Source organism: Phocoena phocoena, chromosome 17 (assembly GCF_963924675.1).
Source record: "Phocoena phocoena chromosome 17, mPhoPho1.1, whole genome shotgun sequence".
Classification (NCBI taxonomy): domain Eukaryota; kingdom Metazoa; phylum Chordata; class Mammalia; order Artiodactyla; family Phocoenidae; genus Phocoena; species Phocoena phocoena.
The window spans coordinates 76,449,581-76,466,249 of record NC_089235.1 but is presented as its reverse complement, the minus strand read 5'-3'; the positions used below and the strand labels follow the sequence as shown (position 1 = coordinate 76,466,249).

Sequence of the window (16,669 nt, the reverse complement as noted above, 5' to 3'; positions counted from 1 at the left end):
GGGCAGGGAACTAGCCCAGCTTTAGAATTAGTGTATCTGGGTCTGAGTCCCAGTTCTTGGAGGTGTGAGCTGTGTGACATCCTGTAAGTTACTTCATCTCTCTGTGTCTTTCCTATAACAGGAACCCCTGGGTGATGGTGTCCAGTGGACACGTCATGGTCCCGTTGGCCAGATACCCTTGTCCATCTACGTCAGTGCTGTTTGAGTTCCAGTTGTAGAAGCCCAGGCTCTCTGTGTTTGGCTGATGTGATCTCAAGCTGTTCATTTCCCTCTTGTTTTTTAGGTAATGAACCAAAAAGATCATGTCTGAGGTACAAGGAACGGTTGAGTTTTCTGTAGAGCTACATAAATTTTATAATGTGGATCTCTTTCAGAGAGGGTGAGTATGCTTTCACTATTTGTATTTGTTTACATATTTTTTGTTTTATTTTTTTCTCTGGCAGATCCTGGTGGTGAGGACAGGTCATAGGAAATTTTGGGTTAATGAGGAAAGAATTTGTATTATTTTTCCTGCCAAGTGGAAAATCCAAACTTTTAGTGCATTTGAGAATAAGCCATAAATTGACAAACGCCAGAAAATGCTAATTTCTCTCATCCTCCTGCACATCTTCCTACTTGCTCTTTCCATTAAATCTGTCAGTCAGTGTTAAAGGAAAGTGAATTTATTGGAAATGAAGCTTGCCTGGGTAGCTCTGATAAAAAAGGTGTCTGTAGGATCAATTTTTCTAGGGGCCATCTCCCCAAACCACATATCATAAAACCTGTACCCAGATCTCTCAAAAACTGAGAATTTACAATGTCTTATTTATTTATTTATTTATTTATTTGCGGTACGCGGGCCTCTCCCGTTGTGGAGCACAGGCTCCGGACTCGCGGGCTCAGCGGCCATGGCTCACGGGCCCAGCCGCTCCGCGGCATGTGGGATCTTCCCGGACCGGGGCACGGACCCTTGTCCCTTGCATCGGCAGGCGGACCCTCAACCACTGCGCCACCAGGGAAGCCCCACATTAAAAAAATGTCTTTTTTAAATCCACAATTAAAATATAGCTGCTCCTGCTTTTTCAGGATGTACTCTGAATTTGGCATTTTCCATGCATGATCCCACACTGAGATGGAATCACCAGTTCATCCGAGCCCAACACTTTGAGATATGTGAACTTACATATGGATCTGTAACCATAATTATTAATAATGAACCTCTTCTGCACTGTATATTGACCATCAGATATTGACTAAAGCTCGTATGAAATCGTCATCGTTAACAAGACATTTCAAAATGGCACATCCAGAACACAAAGAGAGCCCTGTGCAGGCGGAAAGGGAGGTTGAAAATGAATATGGAAATCATGAATTATTCGATAAGCCTGCGGTGCTCTTCTCTTCTTTCCAGATCTATGTGGTTTGGGGAAGCATCTGGTTTAGCTGCATTCACTGCTAAAGTCTAATGTTGAATTAGTCTGAATTAAAACCAGACTATTGAATCACTGTTTTGTGTATGTCTATATATATATATGTGTGTGTATTTTAACATGCATAATATATTATATATAATTTTAATTATTGTATATTACTGTATATATATTACCAGTGTATATATAATATATTATATATGTTATGTATATAATTATATTACTGTGTATGTATATATTACAAAAGTTACGTGTTCCATCAATACATAAAATAATTATTTTTAAAACATGAATTATCACATTTCTTATCTTTTAAAATACCTTTTCTTGTGTTTATAACGCATACTATATACAAGTAGAACTGTACATGTATATGATTTATAAATAAATATACATATATTGGGGTTGCATGCCCAAAAACGTTTTTACTGGTAAACACGCAAATCAACCGTTGGAGACCACTGGTCCATCTAGCAGAGCAAGGAGAACTCTCACGACTTTCTTCTAGCTCTTAATGCTACTATTTCATGGTGTCAAGGAGTGTGGAAATCGAGGCACACACGTCGATGTGGATGAGGGCATACCTGTATGGTCAAACTTGCTTGAGGGTGGGTTTCATTTCAGCTACCTCCATGAACAGGCTAGGGCATCTTTTGGATGAAGGCAATTAGACCTCTCGGGGGTGGAGGGAGTGCTAGGATCTCTAAGGTCCCATCTGCAATAAGACCTTGACGTGAATGGTCCCCAGCCCCCTGGATTCTGCCTACAGGGAGCTGTGGACAGGCTGGGCATGATGCCAGCCAAGATTCTGCATCTGCCAGGGGAGTATCTGACGGGCGTGGTCCCTGTTGCTCAAGGACCAAGGAATTTTCCACTCTGAATCCTACAGGAGCCATGAAGATGGTGAAATGTAATTACTTTCCTAGCAAGCACTCCGTGGGGATGTGATAGCTGCAGTCCAGACCTAGTAGGCAAGGTGGGGGCCTGGGTGAAAGAAAGTGGATGATCTCCTGGTGTCATTAAAGAGAAGGAAGGTGGGATTTGGGGAAGCTGGCCCTTTTTGGGGGGGTGTGAGGATATATGATTAAATGTGTGCTCCATACTGTCCTTGGGATGGTAGAAATCAGAGCTGGGGCTTGCAAAGGGAGGAGAGCGCCCTTCTTTGGATTGCGTTTGGCTGTGGTCATCCAAGTTCCACCTGGCTTCTCCAGTTGGTGAGTAGTGCCTATGGACCTGTTTTACAAATGTGCTAGCTCCTTTACCCCATCTGCCCAGATAGACACCCCTTCTTGATTTGTTGTGAGATGTTGTGTTGGAACCGCATGGATACAGAACTGAGAATATTGAGTAAGGATTTGCCCTGATCAGGGAGTTACTTGCTTATAGCACATTTATATTTGTCGGTAGTTTTTCTAGTCCCAGAATGCATGCTGCTTTTTGGTGATGTTTGCTTTGAACAGTCAACTTGCATTTATGCAAGGTCTGTGTTGACTGAGGTGAATTCTCAAAGGAAAAGCATATCTGAAACCAGTCAAAAGCGTCATGAATTGTCACTCCTGTACTTGGCAGTGATAAAAAGCCAGAGGCAGGGAGGCACTTGGGAGCCTGGCTTTGGGGTCAGACCTGACTTTGAAGCTAAACTCTGCCACTTATAAGCTCTGAGAACATGTCCCTTTAAAACCAGTTATCACTCTGAAATGGTGATGACAAAGTCTATCTCGTGGGGTAATCTGAATGGTTACGGCACTAGTTGCATTAATTAGTATATGCAGAGCAGCTCGCATGGAGCCTGGTATCTAGTAGATGCTATCTAAGTTGTCACTTCTACTAGTAAATCCTGGCTTCCAATCCGTCCTTAACACCATTAGCAGAGTTATTACCCCAAAGGGTCGTTGAGACCATCTTGTTCTCACTCCTCAGCCCAGTGCTCAGAGACTGAACGGTTTGAACTTAAACTTCTTCTGTCTTACTGTCTGTACTCAGACCATTCTTGACCCTCCCCCCCAATATCTGCCTTGAAAATTCTACCCTCTGCAAGTTCCCGCTCAAATATAACCTCCTCTCCAAACCACTTCTGAATATTGATTGATGTTCACCTACTGTACTCGGCCCAGTTTTTATGAATCCCTCTTCTCCCTGTTTCTAAAGCGTACCTCATGTGTTTTATTCTGTCATCCACTCACACATGCATGACCGCAAACACCAGTAAGCATACGTTATTGGCTTAGGCTCCGTAAGGCTGAAGGTGAAAGATATTCTGCCTTCAAAGTGTTTACCAGCTAATGAGGGAGATGGATACATACATAGAAAATGACCTTGGTGTGTGATACGGTCTATAACAAAGACAGATTTGGGTGCTGTGCTGTGAAACGGGAGCAGGAAGCCAGTCTGTGGGCAGAGTCAGAGAAGGTGTCTCGGTAGGAGATAAGCTATCATTTGAAAGCTGGGTGGGCGTTGGCCGAGCAGAGGACCTGGAAGTGCGGGACCGGAAGGGCTCAGCGGTGTCAGGAAGCAGAGCCAACCTGAAAGACCAAAGTGCAGTGAAGAGTAGGAATGGAGAAGTGGATGGGGTAAGAGGGTTACAGCCTATCTTTTACTGGACGTGTGATTATAGAGATATTCGTGTCAACTGCCACACACTTTCTTAGATTGCCGTGCGCGGAGGGCTGGGCTGAAAAAGGGAATGATAGTGATGTCACGTGTGGCTTTAACTTCTTCTCAGCTGGATCCAAGCTCCTTCAGGCTAAGGACTCCCTCTTACGTAACTTCATATGGCCAGTGCCCAGCATAGAGCCTGGTGCACCCTGACAGATCAAGCACAGCTTAGGTATGGGGTCACGTGGATCTTCATCAAATGATAGTCATAAAGATAAAACAGTCCCTTCTTTCATTATATGGTTGTGACGTCTCCTCTTCCCCAATAGGAGACTGGATCTTAACACATGCCTTTGCACATGCCTTCTGCTCAGGACCCTATAGAGATGCCACCCTAGCCTTCTAGCGTGGGTTCTGGGAGCCAGAAAGCAAAAGGGAAGCTATTATTTCATTTACAATAATTTTCTCATAAGGAGATGCTTAAGTGAACAATTAATTATAAAACCCATTGCCTGGATACGTGTAAGTCATTAATATATTAATAATTCGTACCTGCTTATGAGAGCATGAACCTTCATTTCTAACAGTGTTAGCTGAAAGGGAGCTAACATTTGTCCTTGAAAATGAATTCAGATTTCATTTTCAGTCTTAATTCAGACAAGGCTCTGAATCAAAGTGGTTTTCTTCCTGAGTGAAGGTTTTCATTGATGTTCAGATTCACCTCCTTCTTTCCTCCACCCCTTCTCTACAAGGTCATTTAGAAGATTTTCCCTACTCAGAGGTTTTAGATGATTTTACATATAAATTCTGTCCTGCCCACAGAGTAGTTGCACAAAAAAGAACTATAATCGATATGATCCGATCTTATGTGGAAGGTCCAATGCTCGTAGAAATGTTAGGATTGAAATCCCCTCAGAGCAAACTCACCTGCCTTGTCTCTACCGGAGTGAAAACGGCTCCCAAGTTAAGTGATTCCTGAAAGAAAATCCCATCTTGCGTTTATGCCCTGACATCCCCACTGTGGCCTGATGCCCACCCAGCGACAGCTAAGCTCCCTGGGAAATTAGCTAACCAGCCCTGATGTGCCTTAATAGACTCAGAAATACAATTACCTTTGCTTGCCAGAGAGCACTTCATTGATTTGTCTGGTTCTGTCAGAAACAATCCTTTCCTTTCCTTCTCTTATTAAAATATGTTGGGATCCTTTTCAATCATTCCTACCCTTTTGAAAGGGAGTGGGGATTACACATGGTATGATTTGGGATTTTTATCACTTGCAGCCAGGGGTTCCATCTAGCACAAGGAGGGTGGATAGGCTCGACGATCTTTAAGAGTCTTTCTGTGAAATTCCATGATTATTATTTTCATAAAAATTTGATCTCTCTTTCCCCATAAAATGGCATTTTTTTCTCCCCACGATAAGTTTTTTTAAATATCTGTTTAAGTAATACTGAGGATAAACAAGAATATAATTATTATAAATGTGGCTTGTTTAGTAAAACTGCTGTTTAAGAACCAGTGATATACTGACAGTAATAAAGGGATTTATGTCCCTCAAATATTTGTCTCAATGTCGTTCTTTGAAGCGATTTAACTCTCACCATCTTTAGAAGTCTCCATTCAAATATTTTTACTTTGCTAGGTTTTACTTCTTGGCTACATATTTAGGCATATAGGCCTTTCTGGGAAACATCAGTACTCAAGGTGTGGGGTGGTGTGTGTGTGTGTGTGTGTGTGTGTGTGTGTGTGTGTGTGTGTGTGTGTATCATCAGACCTCAGAAATATGGAACGCTTCATGAATTTGCGCGTCATCCTTGTGCAGGGGCCATGCTATCTTCTCTGTATAGTTCCAGTTTTAGTATATGTGCTGCCGAAGCGGGCACTAAAACGGCATTTTAAATAGTTATTCCTATGGAGAGTGAACAGACGTCAGTTGCCCAAGGGCTTATGTAGATGGACCTCCTGGATTATTTTTCTAGCAGATCCACACTCCTGTTAACAGTTACCCTGTCCCATTTTTTTTTCCTGTTTTTTTCCCTTTGAATCTGTGACTTCATAAGCCTGCTGCTTTAAGCCTTTTATCCTCTTAACCCCTGGCTGAGGACATGCTCAGCAGATCTGTAAAGAAAAGCTCCTTTCAGGGGGCTGAGAGTTGACCTGCAGAGATTAAAATGTCTCTGGTGAGCTCAGAACCACCCACAGGGCCTAATAACCTCGGGGAGGAATAAAGGCGGAACAGAAAGCCAATGAATAGTGTGGTCCTTTCTAGTTTTGTGCTCACAGGTCCTCGCTCAGGCCTCTCAAGGAGAACGACAGGGCACGTGGTCATGGACGTGGTGTAGCGGGCAGAGCAGAGACCCAGATCTGGTCTAAGACAGAGAGACCTTGGATCTATTTCCACGTCTTCTGCAACTAGCCGGGTACCCGTGGGCGAGTTACTTTCTCGGTTTCCTTACTTGTTTTGCAGGATCTCTATTGGAAGTCATGAGGTGATATTTGTAAAGCATCTAGTTAGAGAGCCAGGCCTGGCAGTGCTGCCAAAGTGGGCTAAGCCCTCTCTGGCCTTTCTGTCCCATTGATTACAATGCAAACTCTGCACCAGACGGTCCTCAGCTGGTCGGTGCCAGGGCTGGAGCAGAACACTGGCCTGGTCGGACTCTGGACTGGGTGATCCTTTTTATACTTTAAGCAGTTATTTAAATTCATCACTACTAATCTCCCAGGAAGAGGTCTCCGTGCCAGTCGGAAACCTAATGGACTCCATGCTGATTTGTATTGGCCTCAATGGGGGAAATTCTGCTTTCTCTTCTTTATCTCATTTTTGGAATCTATAAAGTGAAAATGCCACAGTTCTTTTCTTCTGCCTTTATTGAGATGTAATTGATGTATAATATTGTGTAAGTTTAAGGTGTATGTGTGATGATTTCATGTATGTATGTATCATGAAAGGATTACAATACGGTTAGTTCAGACATCCCTCAGCTCAGATAGTTACCACTGTGTGTGTGTGTGTGTGTGTGTGTGTGTGTGTGTGAGAGAGAGAGAGAGATCATTTAAGATCTACTCTCTTACTAGCTTTCCAATACACAGTACACATCTAAAGAAATAATAGCTTTAGGGAAACTCGTGAGATACTATAGTCAATAGAGGTATACGGAACTATAGGATGTTTCTTTTCTAGAAGGGTCTTTGAGTGGGTCTTGGGCCAGAGTAGAAGATATAAGAGAGTGAGGTCCTTAACTGCTCTGGTTTCATTCCCAACTGTTGTCAAATGTTGCTCAAAAGCAATTTTAAATGCATCTCATCGTTTTCTCATTTTAAACTTTCAATAGCCGTCATACAGAGTGAAGTCAGAAAGAGAAAAACAAATATCGTATATTAATGCATATATGTGGAATCTGAGAACATTGGTATAGACGATCTTATTTACAAAGCAGAAATAGAGACACAGACGTAGAGAACAAACGTATGAACTGGGAGATTGGGATTGACATATATACACTATTGATGCTAGGTATAAAATAGGTAACTAATGAAAACCTACAGTATAGCACAGGGAACTCTACTCAGTGCTCTGTGGTGACCAAATGGGAAGGAAATCCACAAAAGAGGGAATATGTGTATATGTATTGCTGATTCACTTTGCTGTACAGTAGAAACTAACACAGCATTGTAAAGCAACTATACTCCAATAAAAATTTAAATAAATAAACTTTCAATAGCACACACATATAGTTTTGCCTAGTGAAAGAATTATGGTGACATTTTCATCCTTGTACTTTTCCTTATTTTTCACAATATACATATCACTTTTGTAATCAGAACCCTCTCTCTCTCTCTCTCTCTCTCTCTCTCTCTCTCTCTCTATATATATATATATATATATATATATATATATGTGTGTGTGTGTGTGTATGTATCTATTATCATCCAACAGGGTGAGGGAGGAAATGATCGTCACCCTAACAGTCCTCGTTTAATCTCAAATCTCTGTCCATCTCGTCTTAGACTTCCGCAGAAAGCATTTTACAAAGCTCAGAGGAATTAAACACTGATTAAGAATCTTCAGGGCATCAGGCAGGGAATCTCCACCTTTTGAGTAGAGGAGCATTTGTGAACAGTGGGAATCTAAAAATCTCCCACGTCACTGATGTCTGGGTCTCCATGGCCTCACAGATCCCAGGAATTGGCACTCAGGTCACTGCAGTTACTGTCTGGGAAAAGAAAAGACATGCCTGGAAGGTTGGTTCTTTGCTGCTCCTCCTAAAAGTAGGCAGAACTTTGCTTTCATTGGCATGCTGTGCTCCCAGAAAGGGTGAAACTCTATGCTCTCTTTGAAAAAATCTCTTTAGTGTCATTGCATGAAACTTTTATGTCTCAACCCACTAGAATCAACCAGAACTTATTTGGAGTAGAAAATTATAAAATTCTCTATTATTACAAATAGCCTCACGTAACCCCACAATTCTACAAGGGATGTAGTATTATCCCTAAATCACAGAGGAAGCAGAGCCTGACATGGGTTCCAAGTCTGGCTCAGTTTTGCGCATTGGGCAGGTGGCCAGGTGGAGGGTTTCTTGCGGGGATGCCTGCACCCCAGAGTCCACGCATTTGCTTTCTGCTTCACGAGGCACGTTTTGTATGGCTTGGGCAGACGAGGGTGTTCAGATGTTACGATGGCTGCCCCTACCTCCAATTTCTTTAAACGCTTGCACTTCTGCAAACAACACAACTACAGAGCACGACTTTCCCTTCTGCTCAGACTTCCTTTCCTGGCCGCCTGGCACCTATCTGGATGTTTTCCTTGAATAATCAGGGGATGATGTACTGGGAATTGAATCCTTCCAGCCAAAGACTGACAGACCCCAGAGGCATTTGCTTAACCAAATCTATTCACACTTCTTTGACAAAAGATCTTTCCGTAAATAGAATCGTTGGAGAAGATCTCTAGCCCCCCTTTTTCTACCCATTAAAGCTTTCTCTACCGTCATCTGTCTCAAGAAGGAGTATGTAGCATCCCTCCCATGCAACTCTTTCACAAATTGCCCCTTGTAAAACAGACCCGGGGTCGTCTCTTGTTCTTTTATTTATTTCCTCATTAATTTACCCATTCTGGAGACTGAGCGCTTGCTCCTGTCGGCTCTGTCCTAGGAATTCTGGGCAGAACATTGAGAAAGAGCCATGAACTCAAGTTGTTTCCAACGTGCCATGGGAGAAAGAGATGTAAGTTAATAAAGTGGTGTCAGGAATGGAACAAAAAAGCACGGACAAGGTCCTAAGGTGCTGAGGGAGGATAGGGATACCGTCTCCTCACTCGGGAGGCATCACGACAGGTTACGCAGAAGACGGGGGTTCTACTGGTCAGGCGAAGGCTGGAGGGGAATCTCAGTCAGTGAGAACAACATGTGCAAAGGCCTGGGGATGATAAAGGTCATGGCATCCCTGGGAAATGCCACACTGCTGAAGAGGGCTCCCTAGAGGTGGTGTTTTTGATGGAGTGGGAGAGGCGGGATTGCACTTGGTCGATCAAGGAGGGCGAAGAAACCATTTAAGTAAGGGAATTTCTTGATGATTTGTGTTGTAAAAATGATGCTTTGGAAGCAAAGAGGATGGCAGGTGGGGTGGGGAAAAATAATGACAGTGGTGTGGACAGCTCAGACGGAGAATAGTTGAAAAATCTTGAAGCAGTGGAATGGGAAGAATTGGTGCTTTAATGTAATGTTACGGGGGAGAGAAGTCATAGTGATAGTCATTTGCGCCCTTGGGTGAATTGGTACATAAAGTCAAGGAGGGGTAGGACCAGGCAGCCAGAGGTGACGTGAGTCTAGAGGTCTGGAGGCAGTGGGGTATCTGAGTCCAGAGACCAGGTAGGAATCAGGGCTGGGATTTGTCTGCTCATGGGCATAATTGAGCCTGCGTGAAATCATTCAGTAACGTGTGACACTTTGTGAGCTCAGACTGTGTGCCAGGACCTTTACTCTATCAGCTCACTTGATGCTATTGACAGCTCTATGAGCTAGGTATCATTACGTTCATTTTACAGATGGGTAAATGGAAGCTCCAGGACGCCTGGCTATCCCAGGGCAGAGTCAAGGTTTGAATTCATGGCTGTTTGCCTCCAAAGCCATTATTATCAACACTGTTTTTTTATTCTGTCGGCGAGACCAGACTCCAAGAGAAAAATCACAATTTAAGCACAATTGGGTGGAAATGCAGACTAAGGCGTTTGAACTTTCTCCTCTAAGGATGTTACAGGAGGGGTGAGTATGAAATGTTTGAAGTAGGGGTGGATCAGATTTGGGTTAGAACACCCTTTGGCTTAAGCATGGAGAATGCAGGCACTGCCTGACGGGTAGTTGGCACTCACACATTTGAATTCCTAGTCGTTGGTTGAGGTTACTTACCTGAACCGGGCCCTGATGAAGATGTTCACTGAGCAGTGTGACAAAGACGTTTCTCATCACACTCCAAATCCTATCGGTTGGTAGTTTCTGAGGTTTGAATAGAGCTCAAATCCCACCACTGATTTCTCTCTTCAGATGACTTAGTGAGCTCCAGACCCATAAGAAACAGTAATGAAATGGAACCAATGTCCTTTATCTGTAGCTGGGAAAGTTCCTAATACTCTCACAGGGCAGGGTATTGACACAACAGATGGAGCAAATAAGGATTAGGCGTAGATGCCCAAATGGGATTTCTTCTGACCTCTGTCTGCCCCAACTGAGATAACTCTTTACACTCAAGTGTTTAGAGACAGAGGAGGGAGAGGGAAGGAGAGAAGATGAATGGATACCTTGGGTCCAGGAGGGGCCCAGGATTTATAGGCTGAGCTGTACTTAACTGAATACAAAGAATAAATGGCAGATAGAAGACTGTGCATGGCTCTTGATATTTATTGTCTATTATTAAAATACATTCCTTTCAGTATTTAACCAATCAATTTGGCAGTGCTTTTCTACACTCACTTCCTGGGTCACCCGGTCCCATGGATTTAAATACCACCTGTGAACCACTGGCTTCCCAGTTTATGTCATCAGTTTCTGCTCTCTTCCATACTTCAGATTTGTCCTGTAGGTGTTCTCCATCCATTGTCATCTTGCCGTCTAAAAGGCATCTTAAACTTGACCTATCCGAACCAAAAACCTGATCTCCTGCCCTCCCAAACCTCTTCCATCAAACAGCCCCATCTCAGCCAACTCCATCCTTCTAGGTGTTGAAGCCAACATCTTAGAGCAATTCCTGACTTCCTTCTCTCTCATACCTCGTGTCCACTTCATCCAGAAATAGTATCGACTCTATCTTCCAAATTTATGCAGAATATGACATTTCTCACCTCTATTGCTAATATGCTGGTTTTAGCCCCCGTCACGTCTGTCCCATCTGGATTTGCACAATAATCTTCCCCATCTGATCCCCCTGATGCTACCCTTGCTCATCTCTAGCCCCCTTACAACACAGAAGCCAGATGGTCCTTGCAAAGCGTAAGTCAGACTGTGGTGCTCCTCTGTTCTAACTCTCTCTTCTCCAATTTACTATGAGTAAAGCCAGAATGACTTACTCTTTCCCTCATTGGCTCACCTCCTGCCATAAGAGTCTGTCTCATTTTTTTCTAATTAATTATTTATTTAGTTTTGGCTGCGTTGGGTCTTCGTTGCTGCACGTGGGCTTTCTCTAGTTGTGGCGAGCGGGGGCTACTCTGTTGCGGTGCGTGGGCTTCTCATTGCGGTGGCTTCTCTTGTTGCGGAGCACCGGCTCTAGGCGCACGGGCTTCAGTAGTTGCGGCACGTGGACTCAGTAGTTGTGGCTCGCGCGCTGTAGAGCACAGGCTCAGTAGTTGTGGCGCATGGGCTTAGTTGTTCTGCGGCACGTGGGATCTTCCAGGACCAGGACTCGAACCCATGTCCCCTGCGTTGGCAGGTGGATTCTTCACCACTGCGCCACCAGGGAAGCCCTCATAATAGTCTCTTTGTAGTTTCTTGATAATGTCGGGCATGGAACCTTTGCACTGGCTGTTCCCATTTCATGGAATGCTCTCCCATCAACTCTTTCAAGTTTACTTACTATATAAATAAGGATACTGGGTGCAGAGAAAGGGTACTTTGCCTTGCACTAGTTAGGCAGCTGGGCAGGAGAAGAATCCGCTCAGGATCTCAGATTTCCTGATTCCTAATCAAGACCTTTTTTCTCACAATCAAAAAAAAAAAAAAATCCCGAAGTGTGTTCCATGGAATCTTAGTCTCTAGTGGCAGCCTGCCATAGTCGTCTCTTGGGATTTTCCTTGCAACAATATGCTTTACTCATCATGTCACAGATGTGTGCACACGTGCATGCACAAGTGTGTGTGTGTGTACAGGTGTGCACACACGTGGAGTGGGATGTGTGATACTAGTGTTCTAAAGAACATCCCTTGGAGTTGCTCTTTCCCCCATACTGTCATCCATTCATCAAAAGGGTAGATTTGCAAAATTGTCCAAAGTTGGAGTTAATTGGTGCGGGGGAATGGTGCATTGCTTTGTGTCCTTTTTGTCTGGAAGCCTTCTTCTGAAGAATACAGAAATGTGAATGTTGATGTAGGAGAAGGAAACAGGTAACATTTATTACCATCTGTTTGTAATAAGAACTTAATGTGGGATTTCTAGTTCATGTCTTTGAGATAGCATGTGAATGAGTAAACTTCTTAGATGAGGCCACAGGGAGATTCAGAGGGGTTTGCTCAGTGGCTGGGATTTGGGCTCTGGTGTCAGAGTGTCTGAGTCTGGTTCCCGGTCCCAAGCTCTCAGAGCAATATGGTCCTGGACAAATGACTTCTTCTCTCCACATCTGAAAGACAGACAATGATAGTATCTGCCTCCTATGGTTTTTGTGAACAAAAAATTACATGTGTGTGTATTGTTCTCGATGATTTTGACCTATCTAATTATTACTTATCATCATCATCGTTATGGTTATTACACAGTTTGCCTGAGGGAGCCCTACTGCTGGTGAGTGTCAGTCCAGGATTTAAGCCTGCCTCTGGCTCACTGCAAAGCTGATATAGTCTTGTACGTGCTCTGCATTGCTGGCTCCACTTGGCTTATCTCAACCTGAAGAAGGGGCCACAAAACTACCTCTCTTGAGAATTTGTCCATTTGTCTATCAACATAACCGTCCGTTCATTCCCCCATTCATTCTTCCTCCCATCATGCATATATCAAATAGGTAAAAGGTGGCCCAACCTATGTAAATACTGGGGAATTAAACAAACAAACAGAAAAAGAAACAAAAAATGAATCAACCTGAGCTTAGTCCTTGAGGTATCCTAGGGACTGAACTAGGCTTTTATCTCCATCATGTCATCTGATTATCCTGGAGAAGCAGATATTATATTTCCCATTTTACACATGGGCAAACAGCCTTTGACAAACACTAAAATGAAATAACTGAAGCCATGTAGGCTGCTAATGGTTCCATTCCAAGTCTGTCTCACTTCCAATCTCATGTTCTTTCTCTGAAGCCACTCTGTTTCCCTTCTGAGACCCACATCCGGACCCCTACCTCCAAACGTCTTCCTGGGGACTCAAGAAATAAGAAAACTCAGAGATACACGTATCACTCATTCTGTTTGCAGTAATTTCAGAAGTTTTATTAGTCCAGACCTTGAGAAGGACCTGCCCAGCTCACTCATCTTGACTTGCATTGTCCAGTCCTGGTGCCGGAGGGAAGCTGGGTGTTGCTGTCTCCTCTCTGCTCTGGTCAGACCTCAGGGACTTTGAATTCCACTCCATGTGTCAAATCCAGGACACCTGGAAGCGTGTTGACAAACCTGAGTACCCTAAGCCTGCAAATGAAGCCCCATCTCTACCCAACAAGGAGTAACTGAACGAATTAGAAAGGATTCAGAATTGTGTGTTCACCATTTAGGGATCACTAATGGCCTCCCAGGAAAATGAATCAGATGCATCATTAGTTTCTTCAAAGGTCAGAACTAAGACCCTGGGAGTGAAAGGAAGAAATATTTTAAGTACTTGATGTCAGGAAACGTTTTCTAATGGAAAGGTCTTTAAAGGGCAGGGTTGCTTTGAGCATCATGGGTGCCCCTCCCTCTGAAGTGGGGTCAAGATGGTTGAGAGTCTTGGGAAGCTACGTATTTGGTGAGAACAAGTTGACGATGTATTCGATCAGAAATCTTCGAACGTTTTAAAAAACCTTTGACTTCCTTTCCTCAGAGTGAATCTTAAAGGAAAGCCTGATATATAAAAGGAAAAAGTGGAACTGGTTTGGTTGACATTTCACGGGGTGCAACCTCCGAGGCTGCTCGTCATATCATGGGGGCATCACTGCATCTACTTGAAAACCTTTGGAAAAACAACAGTAAAGGTAGTAACCACTGTATTGGCTAACATTTATTAACCACTGAACCCGGAACTCTTCTGGGCTTTGTATTTATTACCTCATTCAGTTCTTCAAACAATCCCATGAAGTCAGGGCTGGGATTCTGTCACTATCATGTAGGTGAAAGGACGGAGGGTCACACAGGTGATGGGCCTCATCTGAGGTGACAGTGCTGGGCTCAGGCAGAGCCGGGCTGTATGTTATGACGTAGACTGGAGGGTCTCTAAGGTCATGCCAATTCTTACTAGTCTGTGATTCTCCCAGGACTGGTGTGTCTGCGTCAGGTCCCAACTAGCCAACCCCTGGAGACACGTAAGCAGAGCAGATGGTGGGTTGAGGGCTGCTACCCGGATTCTCTAAAAAGCAATGAAAACATCTCAGGAGACTGCAAGACGGCTGTTCGCCGGGGAAGCAGCAGACTGTCCCTCACTGCGCGCGCGGTGCTAACTGGGCACCATTCCGTTTTGGCTGTTCTTTCTTGGGATTTTTCTGAAGCCTGGGTTTCCATGCACGATGCACCAGCAGAGGTGACCTGTAGGACTTTTAAGCCTCAGTGTCATAGTTCAAAGGATTCAAGACTTCCTATAAGCATTGTCACCCCTTTTGTCCTCTGACTTTGACAGCGAATCGTGGGCTTGTGGTTCGTTGATGCCACAGGAAGTGATGCTTTGTGTTTTGAAAAGCTGAGGTCTCCTTCCACTCTTTTGTCTAGAAGGCACCTGGGAGGACAAGGACATGGCATTAGCAGGGTCCTGCTCTGAAAACTTCCATCTCCCCCGCGAGCAGCCAGCTCCTCTTGGAGAAGATGTCTTCCTACTGCAGACCTGTCATCACTACCCTTCATTTGTTCTTTCTTTTGCTCATTTATGTATTCACTCATCAACGCCTATGCGCCAGTCATGGTGCTAGATACTAGGGACCCAGAAGTGATGAACACCAGACCTTTCCACTGAGCTGCCAACTCCTTGTGGTAGAAACAGACACACATCACTGGGCGGTGTGACCGTGATGAGCATTTACTAGCTCCTGCTGCATGCCAGGCCCTCTGCTGAGTACTTTGCATGATCTTACTTAATCTGCACAGAAACTGAGGCAAGTCCAATCCGCACCCACCTTCTAAGATGGGGAAACTGAGGCCGTAGAAGTTGTGCAAAGCAATATGGGAAGTCTTCTGTGGCAGAATCTGGTTTGCCCTTGGAGAATTCGGGAAAGACTGAGAGTCAAGGATTGGGGTCCCCACTCCTTTTGAGGTGTCAGATGTTTTAGTCGATCATTGGGTGGTTTGGGGCAGGGAGGGGCTTGAGATAGAGCTGGACTGGAAGCTGGGTTAATATCGCCAAGTTCTCCAAAGGGGTTTGCGTCAGTATACAGGGACCACCACATTGTTCGACCAAGAATCCTCTTGTGATTCTGGCAGCTAACTTGCCTCCCAGCCACCCAGTGCATTAGGGATTAGCCAGGATTTTGTATGCTCTGTTGCCTCCAAGCTTTGCATTTGCCCCTACGACTGCTAGGAACATCCTTTTTGTCTGCAGTGCTCTCCCTGCTAACTCCTGCTCGGGTTTTTTGTCTCTTCTAAGATATCACCTATCTCAGGAGACCTTCTTATGGCTTATCCTGGTCAGGAGGCTCCTCCAGGCTTTCCTTTGTCCTACCGCTAGCGCTGACCACCTCTCCATTACCTCCAGGGGCCTGACATCCGGGTTCCATGCATTCCTGGTTCCCAGGCGTGCCTCTCAGGGCTGGCACAGAGTGGAGCTCAATGAAAGCTTATTGAGAAATAGACGATTTGGGTTGAAATATTTGGACGCTCCCCATCTATGTATTGAACAATAAAACAGTATTTATTGAGGGCCGACTGTGTAGTCGACACAGTTCTGGATGCCATGTTCATGATTATGACCTGAGCAAAACAGTCCCTGCTCTCACAGAGCATTGGTCCAGTGGGCGAGACAGTCATTACATCTAAGCTCCCTTTTCTAAGTAGCCAGTTCGGTATGAAATACGTGCTATGATGTAAAGTGCAGGTGGCCATAGGAAATATGACAGGAGATGCCTCATTTAGAATGAGGGCTCAGGAGAGATGTCTTGGAGGAAGGAACATTTAAAAGGAGACTTGAAAGTTAATTAAAAAATAGCTAAGTTTGAGTGGGAGGAAAGAGGCTGAACAAAGGGCAGGCATGAGGCCCCAGGAAGGAACAGCTTAGTCCAGGGAATGAAGTAAGGCCACTGAGGCTGCTGGAAGGTGAACTCGAGCCAGATTCTCTTTAGGTGTTACTGCTTTTGCTCAGACT

The 16,669-nt window shown here is 44.3% G+C and overlaps 1 protein-coding gene and 1 non-coding gene across 2 annotated transcripts in view; one reads left to right on the top strand and one right to left on the bottom strand.

Moving 5' to 3' along the window:
• The first annotated feature begins 302 nt into the window (after positions 1-302).
• The window catches only part of FAM135B (family with sequence similarity 135 member B), a 163,075-nt gene continuing 146,708 nt past the window's right edge, over positions 303-16,669 (top strand). Inside the window, exon 1 of the mRNA XM_065895179.1 lies at positions 303-379. Coding sequence (XP_065751251.1) covers positions 303-379 — 77 coding nt within the window. The remainder of the gene's footprint in view (positions 380-16,669) is intronic.
• Positions 5,782-5,887, bottom strand: LOC136137378 (U6 spliceosomal RNA). The gene has a single exon (XR_010656718.1). It is a non-coding gene; the product is annotated as a U6 spliceosomal RNA (small nuclear RNA).